Source organism: Clupea harengus, chromosome 14 (assembly GCF_900700415.2).
Source record: "Clupea harengus chromosome 14, Ch_v2.0.2, whole genome shotgun sequence".
Classification (NCBI taxonomy): domain Eukaryota; kingdom Metazoa; phylum Chordata; class Actinopteri; order Clupeiformes; family Clupeidae; genus Clupea; species Clupea harengus.
Window position 1 is genome coordinate 23,322,108 of NC_045165.1, and position 19,632 is coordinate 23,341,739.

The following is a 19,632-nucleotide window of genomic DNA, read 5'->3' on the forward strand; positions in this document are numbered from 1 at the left end:
TGGGGACAGAAAACATCTTTAAGGCCTTAAAATTTTAAATCCTCACAGAATTTTTTTTTTCCTTGAACTCGTCTGAACCCTATTGCTGTGCAGACAGCTCACTAGACCCAACAATAGAGTGCATATTTTGGAATGAAGCACGAGGCTCTATACGGGTCGATACAGCAGCGAGGGCTAAATGTAAGTTAGCACAAGGCGAAAGGGGGCGCAAGGTTGCATCACCTAGTCCAATGAAAAAGATTGATTTTCCAAATCTCTGGAAGACACTCCTTGGCTGGCGGGTAATTAACAGCGGACCGCAGACGTATAATTGACTGGTCTGCTTAAGAAGCATGTGCACGGAAGGCAGTGGACAATTTCAGCAGTCAGCTTGAAGGGATGAAGTTATCTACAGGTCAATCAGGACTCAATTTGGAATTGATCTCACTTTATCAAACCAAACCAGTTTATGGGAAGACCAAATGGATAACAAGAACAAATGGAACTGTCAGATACTTTTTAAACACAGAATGATTTGGTTCATTACCTCTTTCTACCATTATACATTTATGAGATGTTTTATCATATGTTTTATTATATGCACAGATATCATTAATACTAAAGCTGGAGGAAATCCACCGCAACTGCCAAGAAGCAACATGAGACATGAGTGATGCTGGTAAGCTAGGCATCCACGCCACCTGGTGGTGAAATGCAAACTATCGTGAGATGGGTGGGTTGGGTTGGGTGGGATGGGTTGAGGGTTCTCTGGTTCTGCAGTGTATTCCAATTCCCTGCCATTTTATAAGGATATCAAATTACAGGACTTTTTCATTGGAAGGTTGCTATCTTTACCTTCAAGCTAAGACCACATTCAGAAGACCTGTGACCTGCGCCAGAGCGCAACTACAGGGGGAGGGGGGTGGAGGGCGAAGGCCTATGGAGCTTCTGAAATAAGCAAAAGGAGAAATTTACATCATCATATTCAAGTATGACTTCTCCTATCCAAAGAAATTGCGGAATTTTAACCTACACCAATCTAATACAGTGCTTTGCCTGCACCTCTGTTTGAATTCAGCTATACACAGTTTCAAGAAATAAGCATTTGAAAAAATCACCCCTATGTACATGTAAATAAAAAAGAAAGCAAACACTTAGTATGATTACTGCGTTTACATTTCTTCATTAGTCATTCATTTATTCATTTGCAGTTCCTCATAAATTTGTTCATTTAATCATTTAGCTAATGCTTTTTATCCCAAGAGACTTACAGTGTACATTTCACTTGAAATATTCAGCTATAGATTTATTTTTTTATCAGTTTGCCCCATGGATGCTAGAAGTATGAAAACTGACATGAGGCCTAGCATGGATAATGGATTTAGCTGACATGTCTTTTCAACAACTCCTCTGTTTGATTTCTAGCATGGTAAACTGTTCTCTCTTACAAATGCAATCGTGAGGAATGATGTTTTTTTACTTTTACTTTTCTGTATTCCATCGGACAGGCAACCACAAACCTGATAAACTGTAGCAGGTATGCTGAAGAAACCATTTAAAAATCCAGGGACCTAAGAGGTGACTAGGGGAGTGCCACTAACAGCTACGTCAAAGTGTGTTAAAGATCAAAGAACGATGGTGGCTGCAGGCATTGTATGAGAGTCCAAAATGGAATACAGTATTTGATGTTGTATTTAATGTTGAGGACTGAATTCCTAAGTTTGTGATGAAACCTGCTGTCCTGCCACCGTGAACTGAACTACTCCAGAAAAGCTCCATGTAACTCTTACGCACATCCTCTCAGTAAATGACTTGAAGCTCTTAACAGCTAACAGGTTACCTTAGCAGAACAGATGAAGGCTGTAGGACGTGTAGAAGGTCAGTCTTGAACCACATTTTTATGGCTGTTTGTATGACACCAACCAACCAGTTATGAGTGGGTCTATTTGGACTTATCTGTGATATCTTTTTTTCTTTTCACCTATGAAAAACATTTATGTATTGATCATGTCATTTTTCTATGAGCAGCCAAAGAAAAAAATGATTTGAACGGTCTGATCCACAATTCTTCATGGACACTGCAGGTGAGAGAGGGCAAGTAGACAGTGATGCAGTGGCTGGATTAGTAAATCAATCATTGTAAAGTTCAAGATCAACTGAAAAGAGTGTTCAACTACTTAGACTGTCTAAAACCCCACGTTGTGCTGTATTCAATAAAACATACTTTTACCAGAAAGACTCATTAGGCAAGAACTGAAATGACGATTTAATCCTGATATGTAACAGGGTTAAGAATAACAGTCTATAAAGCAGAGTAACAGTCTTTGGCGTAGGCCCCCATCCAGGATTCGGTAAACGGCAAAGAGATCTCTGATCCTGTCAACGGGAAAAGGCAGGGACGAGGAGCCTACCCCTGGATTTCTAGAAGTTAGAGTCTGCGTACAGAAAGTAGAAGAGAGGTGAGTGAGACGCGAATGGATGAATGGATGATGTTGACAATGAGTCTTTCCGCTGGCTTAGCTCAAGCCATCATTGGTTAGTAGTAATGAATGAATGGGGGATGTAGGCTACAAGTCTTCCTGGTAGAGCTTTTGCATAACCAATAATTTCCTGTAAAATCAACCAGAGAAGTTTACAGTTTAATTGAACAGTTGGTCTCTGTGTTGATGTTTTTGAATATTTAAGTATGCAAAGATCCTAGGCTAGAGTCTGTATTTGGTCATGACATGACTAAAGTGCTAACGCACGGTTCTCCATAAGGTTCCAGATTCCCATTGGCCACTTTGGGCTGAGACATCCTTTCAAATCCCCAGCAGATGGCACACACTGACCAAACATCAGACAGCTGATTATGAAGTAGGGTTCTACAACAACAGTAGTTTAGTTTGGCTTGACCATATTATCTGTTTGCCATTGGAAACCAATGTAGTGTAAATGTAATGAACAATCTGTAGAACTTTCCCTAGATGGCATGTTGTGCTAGTACTGATACATGTTCTGTTATGTACCAATGAATGTTGATCACCCATTCTAATGTTCATGACACATTCTCCATGGAATCTCACAACCACCTTTAAATGTAGTCAAATTTACTGGACGCTTTCATCCAGTACAGTCTACAAGTAAGATACCAGCGAATGGCTGATTGAGATGGAATCATTCAAAGTGCACTTCAGTTTTACCTGACGGAAATATCAGACCACTGTGAGGATATTAAACAAAGTGCGAAAGAAGCTTGAAACTTAAAATGAAAGAAATTGTGTGTTGTTTGATGTGGTTGTTTTGTTCGCCTCCTATTGTTTCAATTTTAGAACTTTACTAACTCCATTTACTTGACAAAGAGGTCAAGGTCAAAGAGCTCTTTCCTTCAGTATGGCCTGCTTCTCAAGCTTCAAATATACAATCTCCGGATGCACATTATATATATATATATATATATATATATATATATATAATGTGCATCCAGAGATTGTATGTTTGAAGCACTACATTATATATATATATATATATATATATATACACATATATATGTTAAATTAAAAACCTGCCGGTCAAAATGTCCGGTAATAATGCTCATACAAGATGTACCTTGTGTTTCGACCTATTAACAGCCTACATTTTTTTGGGTGTGACTTCCCCTGAATCAGCCTCTCATTGATGGCCAAGGTGTGGGTGTGACATCACCTCTCATTGATGCCAAGCGAGTGCCAGTGATGACGCCGCTCCACCGTTTTCCGACTGCATGCAAAGCACACATTTATGAGTCCAGCGAGCTGGAGGCTCCCCCGACAGGGCTACACTGCTTGTGTTTGGCCCATGTCAAGCGTGCAGGCAGAGGGGCAGAGGGGCAGAGGGGCAGAGGGGCTTCTCAGTGCAGCATCAAGTTAAGGCGGCGCTGCAAAGTTGTCTGGAGGATGAGAAAGTTACCCGGCTTATGCGCACTGCAAAGACATATTGGACACATTTGATTTCAAGTAAGCAGCAGAGGATTCTACTGTGGAGCCCCCTAAAGTTCATGGTGGTGATTTCCCCCCCAGATATTTTTACGTTCCCTCGCAATTTTTTTGCATTCCTTCGCAATATTTTTGCGTTCCCTCGCTAAAGCAAAACTGTTGTGAGGTAATGCATAATTATTGCGAGGGAACACAAAGTTGCTCAGAAAACCACCGTGACCCTTAAAGGGCTCTGTACTTTCCTGCAATATAAGAAGGAGAAAATAAAATTATAACTGGTAGCCTATAGCCTACTTTTGATGTCATGTAAGCCTTTTTTTTTAAACACAGGCTACAAATGTTACAGGTTACAGATGTTATAGCCTACATTTTAATGATGAGGTTTTGCTCAATCATTACTGTTCACTTTGCTTATCGTTACTGTTCGGTAAATTGTCAAACTGATTTGAGGTCGTTGTCATTCTTTTGTCAACCTTGGTGTACATTATATTTCCATTTGCACATAGACTATTATTGAAACGTGACCAGTACGTTTCAAATTTGTCCAGAAAAATACATTCTTTCTTGACACCGGACCCGCAAGAAAACAATTCTAAACCCTCTAATGCTCCATTTCATGTACATGATTTAAAACCTGATATGAATAGAATAATTTAAAAATGATTTAAAATATATATATAAAAAGTAAAAGCGATATCAAACAACAACAGTCCTAGGAAGCCAACCTGCTATATATCAATATGTATCAACCTTCACAAACTCTAATATTTCAGTGTACATAAAAATCAGGTGTACCATTACCCTTAACTGTATTAAAAACGAATGGACAGAACAAAATAAATCGCATACATTGTTTTGTGCCATTCTCACCAAAGAGACATCCTGAGGCACATCACCTGTTCTACGTAAGAGAGAACCTTGGCATGGGTCTTAATTAAGCTCTTTTTATTCACTACATCTACATTAATATTCCGAGGATGCATTCCCATGTACCTCCGTGTGTGATGACACATGACCCCTGATCCTGTATCCTGTATCCATGACTACCACTATCCCGTCACTAAAAATAGGTCATCATAGGCGGAAATCCCAAATATGCTGAAAAAAATCAAACATCAACAATGGCGTGCGTTACTTACACCAATTTTAAAATTGACTCACGTGGAACTAACCCAATTTCATGAGCTCATAATCCAACTGTTTAGCCTGGAAAGACAATGGGGCCAACGGAAAATGTCATCAGATTTTTAAATAATTTTACCTAGCCTTTCTGGTCTTTCACGTGCCTTGCTACAAAAAGTTCACCAAAAACAAAAGATAAATAATTGAATAACCTTGTAAAATCAACTTCTAATCTATTTGAGATGTAGACACATTGCTTGGTAAATAAAACTATCCTTGCCCAATTCAAGGATACAGATGGCCAAGAAAAAAGTAGGTGGGGGGGATGTCTTCCAGGGGCATCTTTTCCTCCAGATGAGCGCCACTGCCATGGGGACCAGGCTGCCTGGCCTCCAGTCACGACAGTATGACCGTCTCCACGGAACCTCCAGGCCCTGACCTCCAGGGGCTGAAAGCATCCCAGCTGTGTCATTACGGGGATTGGTGCGGGGCGGTGCTGCCGCCGCCGCCGTCATCGTCGCTGCCGTGGAACGCTGCACATTCTCCACTGGAGGGATCAAATCTGTGCCATCTGACGCCGGGGGATTTGTGGGTTTAGTCTAAATTGCTTTTTTTCTCTCCCCCCACTGTGGAGATTAACCACTGAGGGATGTTTACAGAGCACTGAGGCAGAGAGAGACAGAGAGAGAGAGAGAGAGACAGAGAGACAGAGAGAAAGAGACAGAGAGAGATAGAGAGAGAGAGATGCCGCTCAGGCTGGCTGAAGCGCTGCGCAGCTGAAGAGAATGTCCCTGGACCTGGGAGCTGTTTTAGCCGGTGCGCCGAGTGGATTTGGACTCTGAGGAGTTGCAGGGTGGTTTTTTCCCCCCCACTTTTGTCTTGTGTGTTTGAGTGTGGGCTTTTTTTTTTTGGTGTCTTTTTTGGCACTCCGTGTGGGGTAGGTGCATCATGCAGATGGAGGCTGTCCTTGTGCTGTTCTGTGCCTGTCTGCTGGGGGTGACTGCACGTCAACGGAGCCACAGGCTGGAGAACTACAGACAAAGCAGGTAGAGTGGACATCTTGTTGGCTTGGCACCATGCATGGACAGAGCAGATGACGGAAGTTGCTTGTGAGGAGGATCACACTGTGCTGACCTGTTCCTTTTGTCGACCAAGTTTCATTTGATACGGTTCTTATAAACAGGGATCTTTTTCAGAAACTTGTAGCCCAAAGAAATAAAGCGGACTTCCAGTTCATTGTTCCAGTTAGCATTGTCAATGGATGTCTATTAAAACTAAGTTGGCATTATGCGTGTGACTTATTGTACTGTGGTTAGCAGCGCAGAGCTCATCTGCTGTGCACAGAGGTTATGAGCTGGACCTTGTCCGATTACCTTGAATTCTCTCAGGGCATAACAGAGACCTGTAATATGGAAAGGAAATCCGTTTGTGCATACAAATAGAGACCTACTTTATTTCCAGGGCGGCATACAGATGTTGCCTTGATCTGGGTGAACTGCAAATCCATATGACAATACACAGATGCTACTTCCTATGACAAAGGCTGAAGAGTTATTTTAACAGGCTTATAAAAATATGTTTTACAGGGAGTGTTTATGTCAAAATGTCAGTCAAAGTCACATGACAATCGCTGAACTACTTCCATGTGCATAACCATTTCACTTATAACTGTTCTAAAATGCCTTTTTAATAGTATCAACATTCATCATTTCAGGCCAAGAGTCATTAATAGTTGAAGTACCATACACTCAAATTAGGCTACAAGCTACTACTGACCCTGGTGCCAGAACTGAGCATAGTGTCTTAATGTGCCCTAATGGCTCTTCTCACATAATCCTGCTAAGATGTAGTGATGAGACAGCATATGGCACCATGTGATGTGGAATGTGACGTGGTTTTAGAACAGACAACTAAAAACCAGACACAAGCAAACCTTCTCAACAGCATGTCCACTAGGCCTGTCCAAGCAGGCAGAATGAAGGGTTTTCCAGTTGTTAACGCAATAGAATGGGTAAGGGATGGTATAATATTCTGCATTCAGCTGGGATTCTGGCAGCAAAGGCATAAACAACGGAGCTTAGCCAAAAAAGGTCGGCCTTTTTCCCCGACTTTGAAACCTGTGAAGCCCAATCTATCCGCCTGGATGCCAACGCTCAAAGCAAAACATTGCGAGCGTCAAATACCATTACAGGTCACGATGATGGCAATTTCCAGTGACCGTGACCTGCAGCGTTTTGCAGTGCCATGGACTGTGAAGGAAACACGGGGATTCAGGCAGACAGACAGTCTGTTCTCTGGGCCAGGAAAAAAAAGATTGAAAAGACCTTTCTGCCAAGCAGATTAGCAACCAGCTGTTGGGGCGGACAGAGAGAGACGCAGCAGCCATCAAGCACACTCTGGCCCGGCGCCCCGCCATTGTCACGGGTAGATAATATCAAATGTCACTTTGTGCCACAGTGACCACGCAGTGTGCCCGTGAGTCACTGCATGCTCTCACTCTTTTGTGCCAACATTAATCCATTTTGGGTTTTCAAATTCATCTACAGTGACCTACTTAGCACTAGCTAACAAAAGACAAGCTTACCGCATGGCGTCAACTCTCGGACAGGAACAAAACTGCCTCTGGAAGTATGGAGGATGGCTCACGATAATGGCCATTTCTGAGGGCTTTTACAAAACCCATCATGGTTACCACAAATGACAGTGGGATGTCAGATTTCTATGAGAACATCTGCCATATATGTATGACCAACACATGAAGATAAAAAAAAAATTAAACTAATCGGCCTAAAATATCCTGACGGAAAAAAAAACTTAATCTGCCTAAAATATTCTCTGATATAGATTCAAACGGAGTAGGATAAGAAGCTAGTGTGCAACAGGTTTGTTATGTAGCCTTTGACTATAAGCCTAAAGCTGCATCATTGGCTGCCATTAGACATATAATATCATATATGCATATGCACCTGAGACGATGAAATCCAGTGTGTACGGCCCAAATTCAATGAAAGGACCAACATAATGTTGGTAATGGAAAGACAGTGAAAACAGTTCTCCAGCATTATATTTGCAGTTTTTTTCAACATAAAACCGTCAGATACAAATATTGAATGAAGATTCGATTTATGTTCACATACTGTACAGGCCTCCATAGACCATGGTCAAATAAAGTCTGAAGCCACAAGTTGTCTCAATGCAACATAACAAAAACATTACGTCTATTAGGAAGTTTTAAGTCTATTGTCAACTGGTGCTATGCTTTGGTTCTCAGGTGGCCAAAAATAATCCTTTCCCCCTCTGATTCCTTCCCTACAGATTAAGAAGAGAGACACCAAAAAGGGAAGGAGTGCCTCACAAAACTGGCAGGTCAGATATTCTCTCATTGACATTCAAATGATCTACTCAAGTTTTGAAACTCGATCTGATTACTGATAAAAATTCATTACATTTTCAAATTTGACAGCCCAATCTTCAGAAGAAGTCCAGATATGACAAAAACACCAGTGACAAAGTCAGAGCAACTGTTAAGAATAGACGACCATGACTTCTCAATGAGGCCAGCATTTGGAGGTAATGTTACATTTCTGACTACGCCACAGCTGTCATTATTATGGATGCATGCATATGGGCACATGTATAGCAAATGCACAGAAGGATGGGTGTATTTATGAATGATGAATGCACAAGTAGGAGGGGTAGGTCCCTGGATATGTGTGTGTGTGTGTGTGTGTGTGTGTGTGTGTGTGTGAGCCTTCTGATGCATTTCTGGCATACCTCAAACCATCAATCTATAATGTAATTTCATTGATCTGAGCCCTACTTACACTGTATGACAAGCTGGGTCATAATTACACAGCAGTAAATCATGCCTACAAAACCTGAAACTTTATTTGTGTAGATTACCATACATGTTTGTTTGTTTTCTATTTATTGACATTTAATCTAATTCCACAGGAAAGCCAATTCTGTACTCTTTATGGACGTGATGATCAAAGAACTTCTTTGATACGATATAATTTTAGACAATATACACCACAATTTTTGTGGTTTTAAGTATGGTTATGTTATCTATAATTTAAAATGTTTTAAATGTTTTAATCATGGTTATGTTATCCTACGTGACAGCCATGAGAATAACAAAAGAACAGGATAGAATGTAACATCTGAGCAAACAGAATCAATTGGAAATTATGGTATACTGGCTTGGACAATTTCATGTTTACAAATAAATACATAAATAAATAATTTCCTTGATGAAAAGTCAGCTTCATTTTAATTTGACCACCATCCTTCATGGATGACTGGAACAATGACATGATGGATGGATGGATGGATGTATGGGTAGACAGACAATAAACTGGATAGACAGAGGGATAAACAGATGCATCAGGTGATCAGGAGGATAAAGCAAAAAAAAAGAACACTGGTATTGCCCTAAGAGTGACCTAAGGGTCACTAGAGTCACTAGATTTACCCCTCGGGAACATTTAATGACACAAATGTTCCCGGTGCCGCTGGAACGTGCTGTGTGAGAAGAGATTTCTTTCTCCGTGTGTTTGGTGGTTTCATGACAACACAGCAGAGGTCTGCTGGCAGGGGCTTTACAAAGTGGAGGATTAGAACACAGCCCCTCATGATCCTGTGTGCCAGCACAGGCTCCAGATGTGTTTATGCAGTCCATTTCACATTTATGGGTGACATGTGACAAATGGGTTTTGTTCTGAAGGCATAATGACAAGCAGGTCATTGAACATGATATTAACATTATGAACATTATATTAATATGTAAACAAAATATCTACAGATAAAATTCTTACCTAGCTATACTTCCATTTAAAGAGCAGTAAACCTAGTTTGTTTCAGTATTTGCGTTCAGCATTAAAACCCTTCAGACAAAGTGAACTGTCGGCTTGAGCATTCTGTCCTGTGTTGCTTGGAGATGGCGCTAAATGAATAATATCAGTCTGAACGTCTAATCTGCCGAAAAAACATGACACCAAGAATGAGCCTTCTGGGCTTCTTTTGCCTTCATTTCAAAGGTCCACTCTGGCCAAAAGAAATGATGCTTAGCCAAAATATAAAACTGGACAGAATCCAGATGTCAGACGCTACGACAACTTTGATCCATTGTGACCTAATTGTATTTACGTACAACGAAAGACCCTGGAGCCTGCTGACAAAAATAGGACAGAAATCCTGTGGCGAAAGCAACTGCAAATCCAGCCGTTTTCCTGAAACTTCCAGAAATTCCATGGATTTCATGCAGCTTGAGTACAGTATATGTGATATATTTCTGAATAAGCATCATCATCCGTTATCATGCAAACATATGCAAACACATTTTGCAGATTTGTTATCATTATTATTATTGATAGAGGAGTGTGCTGGAGGTGTGCTTTGAAAAATATAATGTCTTTACTAATACTAATGACAAATATTTTGTGATACTGGGCCTCGTGCAGGATGCGATACACAAACAAATTTCCTCTTATTTTTGTTCGTATCCATGATTTGTTCTTTGCATTTTTGCTCTTCTCTTAGGTAAGAGAAAAGTAGAGAGAGTGGCAGACTTACCAAGATAAAAATAAAAACATCTAATTTTTCACAGTCCCAATAGTGATTGTCCAACCCAAGGAAACATACGTTTTAAATTTGAGGAACATAATATGAATGAATATCATATAAATCAATTTAAATTATTATGTTTTAAACTAACCATAATGATGGGGTTATGAAATGTGTGGCCTAAGGAAATACTATTGGTCCATTGATCCCAAGTAAGACTATAAAAACCCTTGGATGATATTGTGTGTGTTCAGCTTCTGGATGCCTTACATACTGTTCTTAGATGCTCCGCTCCATGTGGGCATGTGGCAAAATATTTGCACACGGCACCACACTTGCTTTTATATAGCGTTTACTGGCCGTTTCCTGTGATAACAACAAACAATTGGCCAGACGCCTCCAATTTATGATCAAGTGGGATTCATCATTCAGAACAGCAGAGTAAGAGCAGATTTGGATGGTTAAGAATGTTTGGTGTATCTGGAGTTGACTTCTCTTCCCACGTTGCTGCATGAGGCCCACTGTATAATATATAATTTTTTTCTGTCTGTTTGTATTCTATATAATTGCTTTCGCTTGTTCTAGGGCCTCCTATTCCAGTAGGTGTGGATGTTCAGGTTGAAAGCCTTGACACCATATCTGAAGTTGATATGGCAAGTACCTTGAAACTGTTAATTTCCATAAAAAACACCCAAAACTTCTTATCCCCAGAAACATTCAGATTTTCCTGCCAGCTACCTGACTCCCTATGACATCTGTGCTCTTTAATCAAACTCTCCACCAGGACTTCACCATGACCCTATATTTGAGGCACTACTGGAAGGACGAGCGTCTGTCTTTCCCCAGCACCAACAACCAGAGCTTGACCTTTGACAGTAGGCTAGTGAAGAAGATCTGGGTGCCAGACATGTTCTTCGTCCACTCAAAGAGATCCTTCATCCATGATACCACCACCGATAATGTCATGCTTCGGGTGTCTCCGGATGGCAATGTCCTCTACAGCCTGAGGTGACCAGTTCTTTGATTTTCTTTGTGTTTAGATGCACAGATACACAAACAACTCTGGTAAATGGTGGAATTTGATTCATTTTTCTAACTGTGCCGTGACAACTATGAACCGGCCAGATGGGCTGAAGAATGTTGTAATCAACAGAAACAGAAAAATATGTCATCTCCTGCCAATGTTGTCCAGCAAACGGATTAAATTAAATAAATCACATAGCTGATAGCTGGAAGGGATACAACGGTACAAATGTGACACATACAAATTCCATGGTTATACAATCTAGCAAACGAAAATCATTCCTTAAATACAGAATGTTAACATTTAGCTCACTCACAGCATTCCGTGAACATGATTATATGGCACACAACATTGCTCCCAGCTTCTGCACTGCTGTTAAGGAAAATCAGTTGGCTATGCTAGCTAAAGGGTTTTCAGTGACATCGACTTGCAAAATGCAGGGGAGCATTTCTCACCCCACATGGAACTATAAAGTCAAGCTATCCACAAATGTCTTTTAAACCAGACTAAACCAGACTAAACCAGACCAGGCTGAAGGACCACCGTGAAAGGCAGTCAACTTTGTTTCTTTCTCCTCAGGGTCACAGTCACTTCTATGTGCAATATGGACCTGAGCCGCTTTCCTCTGGACACACAAACATGCTCGCTGGAGATCGAAAGCTGTGAGGAGGACTAGCATCCAATAAACCATCTCATGACTTCAGAACATCCTCTGTAATACTTCAAAAAGTTTATACTTTTAAAAATGTAATGCTTTGTTTTCCCTCTTCTCAGACGCGTACACTGATGACGACCTCATGCTCTACTGGAAGAAGGGCAATGAGTCCCTGAACACAGATGACCGCATTTCTCTGTCCCAGTTCCTCATCCAGAAGTTCCACACCACCACTAAGCTAGCCTTCTATAGCAGCACAGGTGACCGGCAAGCTGTGCAATACCAGGCAGAACTGGTATCTAACGCGCTTCGTGCTGAGAACTCTGCAGAGATAAGGAGTTCCTAACTTTCCTTGTTCTTCACAGGCTGGTACAATCGTCTCTACATCCATTTCACCTTGCGACGGCACATCTTCTTCTTCCTACTTCAGACCTATTTTCCAGCAACGCTGATGGTAATGCTGTCCTGGGTGTCCTTCTGGATCGATCGCAGAGCTGTACCTGCCAGGGTACCTTTGGGTAAGATGTTCCTGAGCACACCATAACATCCAATAGGAAAGATTCAAATGCTACATATTGGGAAAGCTGAATGTTGTAGCGTGTAGTGTGATGAGAAAATATTCTACACTTCAAGCAAAAAGAGAGTCAGGGAATCCAGGCATATGGACTACAAACACCTGCTGGACAACAGTCAACTTCAGTAGCTGGAGCAGATAAATGTGAGGTAAAAAAGGGTAGTTACATTACAATCCTCTAAAGCTCAACTACAATATTGACAAGCAGGGCAGACATCAACATCTGACGATGGTACTGACCATACTCCACAGGAATGTAACTGACTATGAATATATTGAGCTACTTGTACAGAACAAATGAAACACTCAAAAAAGATATGAAGCCCCTTTGAATTGCAAGCACAGTGTTTTTGTGTGGGCACAGTTAACCTATTTTTAGAAAAAACAAACCTGAGGAAAACATGTGCAACTCAAATTGAACGTGTAGGCTGTTGCATGGCGCAGCAAATTAAAATCCATGCCAGAGCTCCAGAGGCATATTTAGTTCTTAGTTCTGCTATGGCTATGCTCAGACCACTGAACATCCCTTTTGTTCACCTAAATGTGTCTACAAGATACACAGACCAACAAAAAAGGGAAAAAAAGACATGCTTTTAGACTAGACTAGAATTCCAGACTATTTTTAGTGCATCCTACCTGAGGGGGAAAGTGGTCCCCTAGACCCGAGAGCATAGAGATTGCAAATATTCAGGGTTGTTGTTATGTAAAGCAAATCTTGATTATATTAGCTGGTATATTTAGTGTTGAAATCCACAAAAAACATTCAAATCTACCTCTGGTTAAAACCCTCCCCACTTCCCTTAGGTGACCACCCATTTCTTTTTACATCCAAAGAAGTGAAGAAAGGAGTGCTGCATGACATTCAAACATCAAAGCTGTGTTTATGTTCCCCCAGTTCCCAAATAATGTGTGCTTCTTCTCTTAGGAATAACGACCGTTTTAACCATGTCCACCATCATCACTGGTGTCAATGCCTCCATGCCACGAGTGTCCTACATCAAAGCAGTGGATATTTACCTGTGGGTCAGCTTTGTATTTGTCTTCCTCTCTGTGATTGAGTATGCAGCTGTGAATTACCTATCCACAGTGCAAGAACGAAGAGAGAGAAAACTCAGAGATCGGGTGAGATTTCACAGTGTTTATTTAATACAGTGCCATCTTACTTTTCATCCCCCTTGTTAGTTCACATGAACAAAATTACAGAAATTGTACATAACTGCAGTTATTTTGACATGTAATATGCACTTATGGAGCACTTTTTTGTATCCATATGCAGCTGCCCTGTACGTGTGGCATAGCAAATCCGGACGACATGATGATGAACCCGAGCTACAGCGATGTAGACCCACAGAACAACATGGGGAACTACGGGATGCCCGAGAACGGAGGACGCCAGGAGAGGATTTTAGCCCAGTTCACTATGGGGGACAATCAGACGACGAGCCAGGTGAAGAGTTCCAGGACCTACGTTAACATCTGGATCGACACTCACGCCATAGACAAGTACTCGAGGGTGGTCTTTCCAGGTGCCTACACCCTCTTCAACATCGTCTACTGGTCCATCTACTGCTAAAGATGCGTTCGAACAGGGAAGGGAAGGACCCTTGCCCTGTGCAAATATGCTTTGGAGAAATGATGTGATTTTGAACAACACTGTGTCCTTCAAGAGAAAGGGGAAGTCTTTTTTTGTCATCCTTTTTTTGTCTCTCCAGAACATTGGATACTTTTGAAAGACTTTAAGCGTTACGTCCAGCTGAAGATGAATACTGCTATACATTGCCTTCTTTATTCCGTTCAAAAGAAGGCATTTACAAAGGTACTATTCTATTCTTCAAAGATTACAAACCTTCTTGAACAGTATTTTTTCTGTACTTTTTTTGTCTCAAATCGAGGAGTACCATTTTGTACATATAGAATGTCAGAAGAAATTAATGACCTGGGTCCATGTATAATGCTTGCAAAACGACAGCTCAGGTTTAAAAAAAATCTGTAGTGTCATTTGTACATGGCGCACTTTGTAAACCTGAAATGGCTTCATGTAAGGTGCCACTAACAGAGGTGCCACTGTGATGAGGACATTCATTTGTTGAATGTTGAAGCAGGATAGAATGCATGACAAAAAGGCTCTGTTCTGTAAACCACTTAAAGATAGTCAGTACATTAATTCTGATGAAACTACATAGACATTTAATGTTTCAGTTTAGTAACATAAATTAATTGTCTTAAAAATATAATAGTTCGCAACGTGTACATGTATTTTTATGCACAAACGACTAAATCAACTGAGATGGGTTTTCACAAAATTATGCAGTTACCCAGAAAATACTACTGATATGAACTGTGGAACCTTGAGACCTCAGTAGTGTACAGTGGTCATGGAGAGACAATTAACCATACAAAAACATGGTTAGCATTCTTAACACTTGAAAAGCTTTTTATGCAGAGTAGAAATAGTCAATAAATATAGTTTTCTGAAAGCTGTTGTGATGTTTTGATGTGATGAAAAACCAAATGTAATTATGCCTTCAAGATGCTTCCATGGCCTTTGTCATCATTTAAGATCTTAAGATTAAGATTTTCATAAATTAAGATTTTATAACACAGCATTAGAGGATGTATGTGTGGACAGAACAAATATCTGCAACAACAGTTGCTGAATTCTCGGTGAGATGTGAAACCTCGGACATACACGAAGTTGGTCAGAGATGAAGAAGTACCTCACGAACATGTGGGCTGACTTGGGCTGACGCGAGTGCTCAGTCCTCACTCCTGCTTCAGTTTGGCCTGGGTGAACTCCTCCTTCACCCTCTGCAGCACGTCTGGCCTGAAGAGGACGTCTACAGCAGTCATGGCCAGAGCGTTGGCTGTGCGAAGAGCGTACAATTGGGCCTTCTCTGCACCTGAGTCATTTCGGGTAGTACATTATTTCCTTGTCAGAACCTTGCAGAGATCAAAATTCATATTTTCTACTCTGCTTTGTTATTTTATTATGATGCTAACAGCTGTTATGATGCTAAACCTTTGGCACGTTAAATGCCTGGCCAAATACCTCCCTAAAATAACATTACTTAACTAAGCAACTCCATTTCCACGTAAATAGAATAAAAAATGGTGAATATATAAATGTTACATTTCCAGGTCAGTCTGCATACAAATACTCTTGCCATTACATCATGAGACAAAGTGATTCCATTTTGTGGCTGTCTTACCGGCAGCTTCTGTGTACTGTGCAGTGTGATTTAGAGCCTGAGATCCAATGTAAAAGAAGGGGTGTATTCCAGGGACCACAAAAGACACATTTCCAAAGTCGGTGGACCCTATAACAAATGTTAACATATTTTAGAAAATTGCAATGCTACTGAAATACTTTAAGTATTCCATAATTCCACTTGATATTACAGGCAGGGACATGGAAAGATAAAAAGTAACAATGTTGTGTCTATTCTATGTAGATAAAATACTTGAATATGTTGTAATTACTAATCTGTAAACAAGTGTGTATAAATCGTGTGTATTGCCCCATCTATATAGTTGTAACTAAATGTACAATACATGTGCACATAAAACACAGTTTTGATTCTTTTAATACAGTACACCAGGGGTTTTCAACCGGGGGTCCGTGGCCCCCTGGTGGTCCGCGACGGCATTGCAGGGGGTCCGCGACATGAGCCTATGTTGATCAGTTCACCATTGAATTTTTTTATTTTTATAAATTCGCTTTGATATTTCAACACATTTCCAGATTACTCTTGAATACCCTGATAACTGCACATATTTAAGTGTTATAGGCAGAATATCTGTGCAGGGGGAGGGGGCGTGGCGGCGGCTAGCGATGCACCCTGATAATTTCACATATTTAAGTGCTATAGGCAGAATATCTGTGCGGGGGGAGGGGGCGTGGCAGCGGCGGTTACAAACACGTGCGCGCATGCAGGCACATAAGTGGGCCGCGAATTACTTTCTAGTCAGAATAGTGGTCCCTGGGACAAAACCAGTTGAAACCCCCTGCAGTACACCAATACTAGAAAATATTTTGAGATTTTTACCAACAAAATGGTTTGGGACTTCTTTAAATTCCATTCCAAGCGCCTTCCCATTTTCTTTATAGAGGTTCTCCAGTGTAGTGTTTCGAAGAATATTTGAATATGAATGATTAGGGTAAGTTATTTCCACCTGAAAAAAAAAGATTATAAAGCAGATATTAAGAGGTATGCAGTTGAACATTTCAGTGAATGCTGTCTTGCTAAATATATCTGCACTCTTTCTAATGTTGTCAACTTACTTGGCTACCAGTTGCAAGGGCAGCAGATCGGAAGCAAGCCTCTGCTTTGGCTTTGAGCTCAGAGAGATCTTTGTACACCGGTGTGCGGAGATAAAACTCAAGCTCAGTGTAGTCTGGGATGATGTTAGGCTTTTCTCCACCATGTTTGATGATACCTAGGCAGGACAGAAGTGCATGTAGAAAGCGATAACTGGATAATGACAGTTAGGCCGAAATATTTTTCAAGACTGGTGTTTTTTACAGTATTTTAATGATGCAGTACATAAGGAGCTGCTGTATTATGTAAATGAATGTTTGGGGAAAAGTCATTTAATTATCCATCACCTCATCAACCGACTGTTTTTAATTCCCCAACACCTTGTCACCCAACAATGTGAACTAAGACAAAATGTGTAACTTGAGAATACTGAATTTCATTTTTTTAATTAATTTCATTCAAGTTTACGAAAAAGTATTGAAAGAATGTGGACAGAAGATCACTGGAATACCTACCATGAAGCCTCCATTCAGGCTTGAGCTGCTGCCTCAGCACAGACAGGTTGTTATATGCCAGCACGGCAGCATCCAACGCATTAATCCCCTCCCAAGGATAGGCGGCCGCGTGTGAGGCTTTGCCGTGGTACTTCACCGTGCAGCTAAAAATTACACAGCATCTAATTATGATTGCAGTACATCAGAAATCCTTTGACTATTGTGATATAAAGGGCTAGTGCTTCTCACTCTGTGATAGCCATGCACGGGCTGAATGATAAATCTTCCTGAGCGGGATGGGCCATGAAGACAACATCCATGTCTTTGAACTCCCCAGCCAGGATCAAGTCCACCTTGCCCCCTCCGTCCTCCTCAGCTGGGGTCCCAAGTACAGTGACCTACCATACAAACGGCATATTTCTGCTTACCCTAAGCTCCAAACCTCTCTCTCTCTCATAAACACACACAAAATACAGTGTGACTCCACCTTAAGTCAAGTCAGGTTTGAGGACAGTATTTACTGATAGGCCATCCCATTACATTCAGAATCAGGACTTTTTGGTAGCATGGTGGTCTAAATCCCAATAGTTTTGCCTATGTCGATGTTTTCTGATATTCAAATGTTTGAAATCGGTTTTTTTGCTAGTCCTTCTTAAAGGATCCCACAGCAGCCATACCTTGACACGCACTGGACAGTTGGGCTCGCGCTCAAGTGCACCTTTTAGCCCTATGGATGCTGCAGCTCCGACCTCTGCTATCAGGTTGTGTCCGCATGCGTGACCAATAACTGGCAATGCATCATATTCACACAAAAATCCAATATTCACAACTATATCGCCTTCTTTGCCACCAAATGGACCCCAAGTTGCCCGGAATGCAGTTTCTAAAATGAAATGACTTTCAACAATCCATCCAGATTCATTTGAGAAAAAAAGCGCGAGCGTATCATGCGATTGTTTTTCCTGGTATGCAAGCTCTGGGCAGCCCCATATCTCATGACTTAGAGTTTGCAGTTTGAACTTTGCCTCGTCTATACTGTTGACAATGTCCCGTTTCAATTTTTGCGTACAGTCAAAAGACGACATTGCCACCAACAATATCGCACCTGCAGCACAATGGAAATTAACAAAGGCAGAAAGATACGACCACTACTCTAGGGGTAACTTCGAGGACCTGAATGCAACCTCAGCATTTTGTTTAGGTGGAATGTTTACATGAAATCCAACCGTCTGCCGGTGTCTGCCAGCGACAATAACGAAAGTTTATATATGGCCCCATCCGTCTTTTTTCTTCAGAATAAGAGTCCACACTTATTATAAAAGGCTCATTTAACAAACTGCAAAAATACCAAGGTATATGCTATATCTTATATTTAGATATAAGTTTTATCACAAATGTCCAGCATTTAAAAAACAGTCAGATGACATAAACTGCGAGGTGTGTTTTTGTGTGTGCTGTGTTGGCTTTCTAAAAATCAATGTAAAACAATGTAATTTAGGTTGAATGTTATTTAGGCTGAACCACTGAACTGTGGAATGGCTGAATTTGTGCTATCCTTAACATTGTAATTATGTGCCATTATTCTTCTTTAGTCAACTTTAGTTTATCCACAAGAAATAGTGCAATTATCAATATAAGTCACAACGGTAAAATTAAACATTGTAGCAAAACAGCTATCAGTAGATGATGGGTGGAAAGGTAGACAATCTTCCCCGGAAGTAATCTAAGTAATGATGGGTTAAGTTCCGGTCAGGTGACTGGTCTTAACAAATCATTACTTAGAATTACTTCCGTCTACCAACAACATCTCCTAAAGTTCCATTTGGCTTGTGCATTAAAAAAAAGTGGTTACCTATTGCCAATCAAAATTCAGCAGCTAATACATGCTTGTGTGAATGGCCAATCTTTATGGAATTATGTATGCTCATTAATAATGGCATATAGAAGCCATTTACCCAATTTCAAACAATTCATCCATATGATGTTACACTATGTTTTCCTCTGTTC

At 40.8% G+C, this 19,632-nt stretch overlaps 2 protein-coding genes across 2 annotated transcripts; one reads left to right on the plus strand and one right to left on the minus strand.

The window, feature by feature from the left end:
- The first annotated feature begins 4,047 nt into the window (after positions 1 to 4,047).
- LOC105896159 (gamma-aminobutyric acid receptor subunit rho-1) lies at positions 4,048 to 14,445 on the plus strand. The gene is made up of 10 exons (XM_012822888.3): positions 4,048 to 6,100; positions 8,370 to 8,420; positions 8,518 to 8,624; positions 11,205 to 11,272; positions 11,404 to 11,627; positions 12,223 to 12,305; positions 12,418 to 12,558; positions 12,664 to 12,816; positions 13,798 to 13,994; positions 14,149 to 14,445. Exons 1-10 carry the CDS (start codon positions 6,003 to 6,005, stop codon positions 14,443 to 14,445), a joined length of 1,419 nt encoding a protein of 472 aa, XP_012678342.2. The 5' UTR covers positions 4,048 to 6,002.
- A 591-nt stretch (positions 14,446 to 15,036) lies between these two features.
- LOC105896307 (peptidase M20 domain-containing protein 2-like) lies at positions 15,037 to 19,052 on the minus strand. Its single transcript, XM_012823056.3, has 7 exons — positions 18,303 to 19,052; positions 17,875 to 18,023; positions 17,647 to 17,789; positions 17,155 to 17,309; positions 16,919 to 17,045; positions 16,082 to 16,189; positions 15,037 to 15,772 (listed from the first exon to the last, which is right to left on the minus strand). Exons 1-7 carry the CDS (start codon positions 18,708 to 18,710, stop codon positions 15,636 to 15,638), a joined length of 1,227 nt encoding a protein of 408 aa, XP_012678510.2. The 5' UTR covers positions 18,711 to 19,052; the 3' UTR covers positions 15,037 to 15,635.
- Between the last annotated feature and the right edge of the window lie 580 nt (positions 19,053 to 19,632).